We start from the raw sequence: 11472 nt of genomic DNA, 5'->3' as shown, positions 1-11472 counted from the left end.
AGATCTAGACCATACTCTAACTGGCACACTTGGTATTTATGAGTTCGGCACCCTGATTCTTCATGCCTCTAATGACGGTTTTATGACGTTTTAAAGTAAAATCGAAAGCTTGAAATTTTAACCCCATGGAGGAGCGCTTATAACGTTACAGTTTTCAAGTAACACATCAAGAACATACTACAACACGGAATGATTATTATTAGCTGTCTTAGTATTAGCGTTATTATGGGAAGTAATAACGTTCCACTACAAACACTACTAATAATCCTTGTGAAGTAAAGATAACTTGTACCGGCAGCGGTGGCTTCTCTACCACCACCCTGCCCTCCTGCTCCGTCCTATGGCCACGTCTTGACATACAAAACAAGCGCTCTTGTAGTGTGGTACCCAAAGCGCTTGCGTCAATGTTTTTGAAGGCCCGTGGCTAGCCAACGTGCTAATCCAACATTCAGAACGTTACAAAGATTTTCATTATTTAGAATCTCCTAATAGCAGTTTTTATCCCTTTGGGCGCAGCCTAACTCGGGGTAAGTATATATAGACTTCTCAACGTTTGTTCCGAATTCATACCTAGCTTGCTAAAGTGAATTTAGCTTGTTAGGTAACGTTAGCACGAACTGTAGCTAATGTTAGCTTAGCCTTAATTACTTATGCCGGGTACGGTAACGTGCTCTGTGTTAGCTTTAGCTGGTTAAGCGGCTAGTTTATTGTTCCTTGATGGGGAATTAGTCATTTAGATATATAATAATATACCGCGATAAAAAACAACTAATAGTATTTACTCCAGGCTTACGTCGGGCTTACTGACCTTAAGTTAGCGAACGTTGTCCCACTAAACTAAGCTAAGATAAGCTAACTCCAAGTAACGTTAGCATTGCTACTGAATAGCAAAAGTCACAAATCGATATCACACTTGTTTGCCAAACTATCGATACAAAATGGCAGCGTGTTCTCCGGGGCACTTTTAACGAAAAGGTGTCAGTGGTCACACATGTTTGAACAGTATTTCGGATTTTGAATTCACATTGTTTGAAGGACTTCTTCCAAGTGTGGAGTTATCCTTCATGCATATATGGACTGCTAATGCGTGTCACTGTTCTTGTATCAGGTCGGTCCGAATCAGAGCCAGAATGTCGTTCCCCCCTCATCTAAACCGACCGCTGTTGCCCCCTCCCGGGATGCCTCCTCAGTTTGCTGGCTTCCCCTCAGGTAAGAAAGCACCTATTCCTAAATAAATGTTCAGAGCGGACTCTTTCACTTTATTTACTGGAGGGTTTATCTGAACACAGTGGTAAACATACTATTTTTAGAGAACACATTTGCACCTTTCATTGTAGTATAAGGTTACTGGAGGGTTTTATGTTTCGTACACTCTCAGGTTATAGAGAAACATACAGTGTTGGAAGTTACAGTAGTCTGCAGGTCCTAACCAGCTACTTTTAAGCAAAGTGTCTAATTTCAGACTGCTTTATGTCAAGTTGATGTACTTTCTTCGGGTTTTGCAGGAGCTCCGATGATTCCAGTTCACGTGGGCATCATGACCTCCACCCCTACAGTAATGGTGCCTTCTGTGTCAGTGGTCAGTAAGCCTGCAGTTCATAAGAAGGATCTTGCTGCTGTGCGAATGAAAGACGATGAGAGCGGCCCAACCACCACAGTGTTTGTGGGCAACATATCAGAAAAAGCCTCAGACATGCTGATTAGGCAGCTACTGGCGGTAAGGGACAGAGGAGGTTTTTCAAATATGGCAAGCACTCATTAGGTCACTCAGTTATGTAATATTTGTGTAATCAAAGAAAACTCTCTTCTGTCTATGGAGATTGAATCCAACAGTTCTTTGAAATAACTGATTTGTTTCTACTAAACTTTTTTCAAGCAGTAAAATTTACCACTTCCATGCATAGATACAATTATCTTACAGATCTTATTGGCAACACTAATCAAATAACAGGCATCCTTTTTGCATACACTGATGCAGCATTTATTAAAGTAATGAATTTTGTTACCATATTATTTTGGCAGTTCTTTGAAACTGAATCCTGTGCTGCAGCATAAAAAATAGTTTACTTGAGTTTTTAATGCTTCTTCTCTTGTGCTAATGTTATAGAAATGTGGGATTGTTCTGAGTTGGAAGAGAGTCCAAGGAGCCTCTGGCAAGCTTCAAGGTAATTCAGTATACGCACATCTGAAATGAGGTCAGGAAATACTTTCATCTAGGGCTAATTTGGTTTATCAGCTCGAATTCAAAAGATGATTTCACTTCAGCTAATCAGACATGACTCAGTTTTTTATATTAGCTATCCTATCATGTGTGAACCTGTAATCATGACTATTTCCTTGTGCAATATCTGTTGCAGCCTTTGGGTTTTGTGAGTACAAGGAGCCAGAGTCTACGTTGCGATCATTGCGCCTGCTTCATGACCTGCAGATTGGAGACAAAAATCTGTTGGTGAAGGTTGATGCAAAGACTAAAGCTCAGCTGGACGAGTGGAAGGCCAAGAAGAAGACTGCAAATGGGGTATAATTCTGGTCCAGTTCGATCAGTGTGTCTTATCATGCATCCTGCATTAAGGGATTGAAATAAATGGTTACTCACTTCAGTGGCTTAATTAGACAACTTGTTGTTAAACTCTGTTACCAGCAGAATAAGAAGGCTGAAGATGGGGGAGAAGATGAGGAAGAGGTTTTAGATGAGGAGACAAAGAAGAAGGATCAGATAATCAAAGGTGCTATTGATGGACTGATACGGGAATATGCTGCCGAACTCAACGCGCCTTCACAGGATGAGGACTCTCAGCGACGAAAGAGAAAAAAGGAGAAAAAGGAAGAGGTATATCAACTTTCGTTCATTCATCTCTGATTTGGACTCTTGTTCTCTTGGACCTTAACATTTTTAAGTTTTATTTGACTTATTCATTGTTATCTCTCTTTACTTTAGGACGACATCAACACTATTGACATGGAGGAGGACAAGAGAGACCTGATTTCCAGAGAGATTAGTAAATTTCGTGACACTCACAAGGTAAAGTGGCTCCTTTGATCTTGTAGTTGTTATTGCAGGTTTTGGACAGCAGCAGCTCACATAGTTCACTTGTAGAGCTTGCACATTTAGTTGACACATTTACAAAACTTCTCTTGGCCTCAGCAACATGCACACTGGGCCACAATTTGGCAGTCCTTTAAATTTACCGCAACCAAACATCTTAACTCGTCCCATATTAAATGAAATGCTTGATATTCAATGTTCAAACACCACAAGTCGGCAGACAGCTAGTATTTTTGTCACCTTTTCTCAGGCCTGACTTGACACCTGTGACCACCATAGTAAAACTATCTAGGTGTGACCATTATAGATCCATTCTTCATTCATCACACACAAATGCATGGAGACGATGTAAAGTTACCTAAAAAGCTAATCTATTCATTAAACCCCACCATTATGATAGTGATCATATGGTGACTAAAGCAAGATGAATCTCAGAGCTTTGGAAAAAGTTACGAGGATAGGATGTAAGTATCAGCCTTCATTTACTATATACATATACTGGGCGTCCCCCTCTTGAGGACTTGCATTGGGGCAACTGTACTGCTCTTTTGTTTGTGTTGGTCAGGACTTTTGATGCTCTTTGTTCAGCCAACCATTTGACAATACATGTGTACCTCTCAGCCTTTTGATCTTCATTTTGTGACATTATCGGTGACCTGAAAGTCAGTGAACCTGTGCTGGTCCTCTGTAAATTATGGTCTGTCTTAATGGTGTTCATGTTGAAGCACAAGGACTCTTGTCAATAACCACTGCAGTGACTTTGGCTGTAGCTTTTTATTATGCTAGTGAGGGGGGGGCGCCCTCTCCACAGCAGCATGCTGATCTGAAGACTGACAAGGTACGTGCTCTCTGTATGTGTTGCTGTGTGACTTCTCTCTTCCATCTCTTGCTCTCAGTCAGTGTCTTCACTGTCTCTCCTTAATTTTTCTTCGCGATAGTTCAGTGAGTTCACGTGTCTAATAAAAATTGCACAGGATGAAATTCAAGTCTGCGCTTTCTGCTTTATCTAGAAAAGGGCTGCCAAACCTAATTATGCCTAAACTAAACCCTGGGACCAGGTCAAAAGATAAACCACAAACAGGAAAGAGCAGAACTGCACAATGAGGGATTGAAACAAAGCATATTTACAAGTGAAACACCAATGCTGTTTCTTTTTCATCCCAATTTATTGTTTTTGCTTTTAAGAATAACAATTATAAAAATACTTCTTCTAAAACAGCAAAAACCAGACAACAATTAAAGAAATCCACATTGTCTGATTATTCTAATAGCATAATAATGTTGAGATGATTTTCTGCTCAGATATGTGCTGTTGGTCAGGTATTTATTTAACTAGCCCTGATAGACACTCTACACAGGTAAGTGAAAGTACATGAAAGCAAAACAAGGTCAAAACTGAACACCTGACATGACTTGTCTTCGACTAAAGGCACATAAACAATACAGCCCTGATTCCTAAAAGATTCAGACTGTGTGGAATATGAAACAGAATGTGATAATTTAGTCCTTTTACATATACTCCATTGAAAGCGGCACTAAGATAATATACCTCAACTTCATGGAGCTTTGATTACATTCTGTTTTACTTTACACAATGGTCTAACTTTTATTGGAATCACAGTTTTAGTAATGATCAGTCAAATACGTTTGGAAATTACGGTATTGTTAACACTTGCCATCCTCTTTCACATGTCATGTGTTTTCTTCTCTTGACTTGCATTACACCAAAGGCTTTTCTGTATTTCTGGCTGAAAACCAGCTGACTGCCTGTGTGTGCATATGAACCCACAAGTCATATGCAGCTGCGGGTGCGGCTTGTAATTCAGCAATTTACATGAAATAGGTTTAATGCTACTGTTGCACTCAGTGCACATTACTCAATAATTTTGTGTTTAGTACTCTAATTCTGTGTCTGCTTTAACGATGAATGTTGCCACATTACACTTAAAGCCTTGTGTGTAATACCCATAAAGGCAAATTTCAGGTGCCTGTGTGTATGTGTGTGTGTGAGTACTGAGTCATGAAGAGCTGCTGAAGACTACTGCAGGGGTAAGACTGTTTCTACAATTTCATTTATCTGTGCAGAAATGTTACTGATGTTCATTTTTTGATTTAGCACTTTACCGAATGCCATGTTACCCATTGCATTAAAGGTTGTTGTTGATAATGATGATGATTATGATGAATAAGAAAGACAGAATCCCATAACGTTTTTCCCTTGTATACCGTGTGACCTGCTTTCCTCCCAGGCCTAACTTAAAAGGCTTGTAGGGGCAGCGAAGGGCTGAGTCCGTAGTTCAACACCTGTAAGTCACAACAACTAGTTCACCAAAAGACTGACGCCTGTTTTCTGTTCTTGTTTTCCTTGTTCTGAGAGGAGGACTCTTAAGGAGAGAAAAAGCATTGTCTTTTGCAGCGCCTTTTTCTCATTATGAATGCCTCAAGTTGGATATGTTTCACAGATCTTTTTGACCATTGAAGTGGTTTCCAGCTATATTCACGCTAAACTGTAGGTTATACTGCAAGTTTGAAACAGCAAAGTACATCATCTTGCTTTTGATGAATGATGAGGATGTCTCTCTGTGAGAGAGAACCTTTTGATCTTTCCAGGTTTCACAGTTAGGATTCCAGCTTGTCTTAAAAGCTGTGCACTGATTAGTGTAGGGCATGTTCCTGTACAAAACCCCTTTTAAGATCTGGAAACCACTTGTCTGTGCTCAGTAGCAAATTGCCTGCAAAGACTCGCCGGATGGTGTGTGGCATCGGCTGAACCTCTCTGTGTTTTGCTCTGCAGAAACTAGAGGAGGAGAAGGACAAGAGGGAGAAGGAGCGGCTGGAGTTTGAACGGGAGCGGAGGGAGCGCGAAAAAGAGCGGGAACGGGAAAGAGAGCGGCGGGACCGCGAGAGGGAGAAGGAACGAGAGAGGGAACGGGAGAGGGAAAGAGAGCGAGAACGGGAGAGAGACAAAGACCGCGACCGCAGGACCAGAGAGAAGGATCGAGACCGAGACTGGGACAGAGACAGAAGCCGCGACAAGAGCGCAGACCGCAGCCGATCCAGGTGAAGGGGAAAGCAAACCTCATGGCACAGATTTAACTCGGTCACGTCAAAGCTGGGAGACAAACTGATTGCTGGAAAATGTCACAGTGCCATAAATGTTATAATTTGATGCAAGCGTTGTAGGACCACTGTTTGAATTAACAACAGAATGAACCCACAATTGCAAATGTATGTCGAGTAAAAGCTTTCTGCAGCTGCTGAAAGCCCTTACACAAACACACAGGTGTTTTCACTTTATTATGGCTAGGCTGATTGACGCTCTTCTCTGGACCTTGTTGGTATATGCACACCCTGCATTGTTGATGTCTTCCCCCATTGTTTAATGTACTACTTAAACTTTACACTTATGTTTACTGATTACATTTTAGATTTAAGGATAATGTTACCATTTGTTTTTGTAGGGAGGTGAGTCGAGACCGAGACAGAGAAAAGAAACGAGACCAAGAGGATGAAGAGGAGGCATATGAACGCCGGAAACTGGAGAGGAAACTCAGAGACAAGGAAGCAGCCTATCAGGAGGTGGGGAATGCGTGGAGGATATCTGAGCTGTGTCTGAAATCACTCCTTGTCAGTGTGCTATATTTACTCTCTGATATGTACAGCACTCAAACATTGACAGAATGGAATTTTATAAAAAGTACAGCGTGCACACTACTTTTTTGTTAACAATTCCCCAGTTTTATAGATCCAAAAATTGCTGTTGGACAGTTTGACAGCTCTCGGTAATGGTGCAAAATGATAATTCTTAAGTGTGCTTACTATAGAGCAAGCTACTGAGTGTCTAATTATATAGAGAGTCAGTGCTCCTAGAAGTTTAAATGTACATACCCGAGATAAAATTAAAATGAACAATTAATTGTAGACTATGTCCATATGTTATCTTGAAAATCATAAAACATCACATTTCTGTGTTTTGTTATCACAGGAGCACTTGTATTAAAATAACAGTATTTATTCAGCTTGCTGTAATGGAAAGTGATCATATTTGATTCTGACTTACCTGATACTGTTGTGACTACAGCGTCTGAAAAACTGGGAGCTCAGGGAGAGGAAGAAGGGACGGGACTACGCCAAGGAGTCCGAGAGGGAAGATGAGCGTCGACGAGAAATGGTGAGAGCAGTGAATGAGTGCTGATGATGTCTGAGGTGTTCTGCTTTACTCTGAATGCTTGCAGTACACGTTGTCTTAATTTAACAAGCCAGAATATTACCTGGTTTTTATCTTAAACCTGCAAAAACATCATCAGATGTTATTGTGTTGCCAAGATGGTGCCTTTTATGTGTTCCTGTGTTTTTAATTGTTTTTTTTATTATTTAAGTTTGAAAGTAGATTTGTTATCCTGATGTTTCAGCATTGATTTATGTGTCTTCAGGTGAAAGAGGGCAAACGGCTGAAAGAGTTTCTTGAAGATTATGATGATGACAGAGATGACCCCAAATTCTACAGGTGAGCAACATAAGAAAATATGCTACAATGTCCTTTACTTGGACCAAGTAAATAAAATAAAAATAAGATTAAATAAAATAAATGCACACATGAGTAAATAGAATTTGCATCTGATGTACAGCCTTTCAGTAGCTTTAATTTGCAAATGTGTGTATTTTAAACAAACATGTGAGACGCTGGAGGTATGTCACACCTAAACATGCAAAAATGTAGATTTATGCTGCGTGACCCACATCTGACTTGTAGCAGATGCAATTCTGCTGCTCTGGCTATTGTTCTGAAGGCTGTTATTTTTGGTGTGACCCCTAGGGGCAGTGCGCTGCAGAAGCGACTCAGAGACCGAGAGAAGGAGATGGAGGCAGACGAGCGTGACAGGAAGAGAGAGAAGGAGGAGCTGGAGGAGATCAGACAGAGGCTGTTAGACGAGGGACATCCAAACCCAGACGCAGAGCTACGCAGGGTATGCTTGTCTGTAATGATGATGTGTGCGTGTTTGCCTGTATATTTGTAGTGTGTGGGCGTTCTGTCTGTTGTCTTTGTGAAGGTCACTTTATCATTCGAGTCCCTCTCTCTGAATCTCTGCACATCTGTGGTGTCCGGCTTTCATTGTCTGTTGACCTTCTTCTCTGTAAAACACTGTGATTGGTTGCAAATCTTCTGCTTATCTGCCTCTTATTGGTCCAGATGGAGGAGGAAGAGGAGGAGCGTCTGAGACAACCTCCAATCATCCAGGAGCCGGAGCCCGAGGATGAGCGGGAACGCCACAGGGGCTCACGAGACCACCGGGACCGCCGACAGGACCAGGACAGACCAGAGGCCCGCTCGCGGCCCGCCCACTCAGACGATGAGGTGGAGGAGGGTGAGGAAGAGGACTATGACAACGATGAAGATAACCCCGATGTGAAGCCGTGCTTGAAGCCCACGATGCGTCCCATCACAGCAGCACCCTCAGTGTCATCGGCCAGTGGCAATGCGTCCCCCAACACCCCCGGGGACGAGTCACCTTGCGGCATCATCATTCCCCACGAAAACTCACCCCCTGACGCCCTGCCGCAGGAGGAACACCGGCCCAAGATCGGCCTCAGTCTCAAACTGGGTGAGTCTGGACGAAGTGTGTCCTCACTCTAACGTGGAGCACACAAAAAAGATCCCTGGATCGTGACGAATGTTTCATGAGATATAACTAACATATCTGAGGGTGAATTACTAATTCAAGCATTCTGCTTCCATTAATATGTTTTTCTTTATTGAAACATACTGTCAAATATTAAACGATTTTGAATGGCTTTCTTAGGATTCGTACACTCCGTAACAAGTAGACGAGTAATTCCGGCTGCAGGACTAAACTTTAAAAGCGTATTCATAAAGTTCCTTGTCTTCCCTGCAGGTGCCACAGGAAGTCCCAGTCAACCCAACGCAGGTAAGAGGAAGAAGCTGCCCGTGGACAGCGTCTTCGACAAGTTTGATGACGAAGAGGCTGACGAACAGCCTCGCAAGAGGAAGCTGGTGCCCTTGGATTACGATGATGACAAAAGTCTCGGGGTGGACGGCGCCGGGCTGTCCAGCATCAAGGGAGCCAACACCGAGGAGAAACGTAAACACATCAAGAGTCTGATAGAAAAGATTCCCACAGCGAAGCCCGAGCTGTTCTCATACCCACTGGACTGGTCTATGGTTGACACGGTGAGGAGGGAGGGGAAAATGTCTAACGTTTCATTGTCATTTCAGCTTGTTTTAAGCAGAGGGCTAACCAGGGACATTGTGTTTTACAAAGTTGGACTTCAGGATTTATCAAAAGATCACAATGAGTGTATTCACAAACTTGCTGACCTCTGAGCAGTCGCATTTCTTGCAGAATCATGTGGAGTGATCTCTTCACCTCTACATCTTGATTTTTCTCATGTACGTGCTGGTTAAAAAAACCCTTGCTTTCATCTCTTATCATTTTTAGACGTTAATGGAGCGACGTGTTCGGCCCTGGATCAATAAAAAGATTATTGAGTATATCGGAGAGGAAGAGCCGACCTTAGTGGACTTTGTCTGCTCCAAGGTATCGATCATGTGATAATCTGTATGTTTGACTTCCTTCAGACTTGGAGGTGAAGTGAAATGTGAAATGATTGCGATGTTTTTGTCTTTTCCAGGTCATGGCTCACAGTATGCCACAGAGTATCTTGGATGATGTTGCCATGGTGAGTAACGTAAAGAATAAATAAGCCCCCATGCTGTTTGCTGCCTTCATGTTATGTTCATATTGACTGCTGCTCTGGTGATGATCCATTTTTTACTGCAGTCAGGTCATATAACATTCTCTCTATTTAAATTCTGTCAGTCAAATGATTGATCCAACAGTCACACACACGATGATGTACTTGATGGCCATCATCACATCAAGCTGCATAGAAACCTCCTTGGCCTCAGATTACAAATTCAGATGAATAGAACTATGCTGGGTAGTGTTAGGTAGTTGGTTAGCCCAGCCTTCAAAAATAAGTCGTAACCCCCAGATTTGCCATTGTCTCTCTTTTGTGGGCGTTTTTGCCACGATTAGACAGCGATAATGAAGAGATGACAGGATGTGAGGGACGCTGCAGTTCATGGGTGGCGTCATGGTGACACGGTGCAGTGTCGCTTTCATCTGAACTTCTAACGCTGTAAACTTTCCTTTTGCTCTTGCTTCAGGTGCTCGACGAAGAAGCTGAGGTCTTCATAGTGAAGATGTGGAGGTTACTCATCTATGAAACTGAAGCTAAGAAGATCGGACTGGTCAAATAAGAGAAACAACCACTGAATGAAGATAAATGGGTTTTTTTTCCCCTTCCATACATCCTGTAATAGCGTAGCGCAAACGTTTCACCCCTAACAAAGCGACTTCTACACACCAGTACAGTCTGTAACTGCAGACTCTTGTCATTCTCACATTTGCACCTGATCTTCTGGTCATGTGCCCCCCCCAATCAGACTCAGGCAAAACTCGCCTCCCTTCTCTGTTTGCAGGTGCTGACTGTATCGGTGTGCTTTTGTGTATATATCGTATGTCATTATTACTGGTGAAATCATTCTCAGAGGAAACTGCTGACAGACACCCAGGACCATTGTTGTGTTGCCAGGTCAGTTGGTCCCATACCTTTGTTTTCAGGCCCCACAGACACACACTTACCTTGTCTGTGAGATTTTACTGGCTTCATGAACTTTTAAGTCTCTAAAGGTGTGAAATCTGGCTTGCAGTTGAATGTGGCTTAAGTGGACAAAAAACTTTTGAGTACGCAAACTGGTAACGACAACAAGGATGCAATATTATTTACAGGGTTATTTATTGGGGATTTTGGACACAACTGCAGTTTATTTCTGTCAAGTTACAGTTTTTCCTTATCACATTCCTGATAAACGTGTTGGCATGCTCTTGTCCTCAGACCATCTCAGAAAGCACCTAGATGTCGTTTGAAATGTCTGTCACAGGACATCCTGGGTGGTAAAAGCACATACGTCATAACCACTATAGGAAAATGAGCTGAGAACGGGAAAAAAATTAATGAAGTCGTGAGGATACTCTCCATTTGTTTTTGTATTGGTGAACATTTGAATAAAGTTGATTTTTTTTTTAATATAGGTTTGTGAACCGGTAATTTTCTCACCACACGAGTGGTTTTCTGTAAGAAGACATTTTTGAACTCCTTTGTTCCTTTGTAGTGATCATTTGCAACCTGCTAGCAGCTAACTGCAGGTTCTTTACTGAACTGTAACAAGACTACACTTTTAAATTGCAAACAAAATGTAACCTCACTTAGTACACAGTAGAAAAGCGTAATTATTTTTAGTATGATAAATTTATTCACGTAAATGGCTTTAGAAATGGATTACCACCGGTTGAGGTTTTTACAATTATAAATTTCAGCTTTCTTCATACTAGCTATTAATA

General features: G+C 41.9%; 1 protein-coding gene across 2 annotated transcripts; it reads left to right on the top strand.

Moving 5' to 3' along the window:
- Positions 1-295: 295 nt before the first annotated feature.
- Positions 296-11158, top strand: rbm25b (RNA binding motif protein 25b). Of its 2 annotated transcripts, none has more exons than XM_046373120.1 (17): positions 296-527; positions 1109-1209; positions 1506-1717; positions 2108-2165; positions 2358-2518; positions 2645-2830; positions 2939-3022; positions 5841-6106; positions 6508-6625; positions 7128-7217; positions 7480-7553; positions 7863-8013; positions 8238-8649; positions 8941-9236; positions 9505-9603; positions 9698-9745; positions 10236-11158. In XM_046373120.1, exons 2-17 carry the CDS (start codon positions 1131-1133, stop codon positions 10326-10328), a joined length of 2427 nt encoding a protein of 808 aa, XP_046229076.1. In that variant the 5' UTR covers positions 296-527; positions 1109-1130; the 3' UTR covers positions 10329-11158. The 2 variants fall into 2 exon arrangements, with proteins under 2 accessions (XP_046229076.1, XP_046229075.1); XM_046373119.1 differs by having other exon boundaries at positions 2642-2830.
- The last annotated feature ends 314 nt before the right edge of the window (positions 11159-11472 follow it).

This window comes from Scatophagus argus, chromosome 19 (assembly GCF_020382885.2).
Source record: "Scatophagus argus isolate fScaArg1 chromosome 19, fScaArg1.pri, whole genome shotgun sequence".
Lineage (NCBI taxonomy): Eukaryota > Metazoa > Chordata > Actinopteri > Scatophagidae > Scatophagus > Scatophagus argus.
Note: the sequence above shows the minus strand (reverse complement) of the source record. Positions and strands in the feature narration are given on the sequence as shown.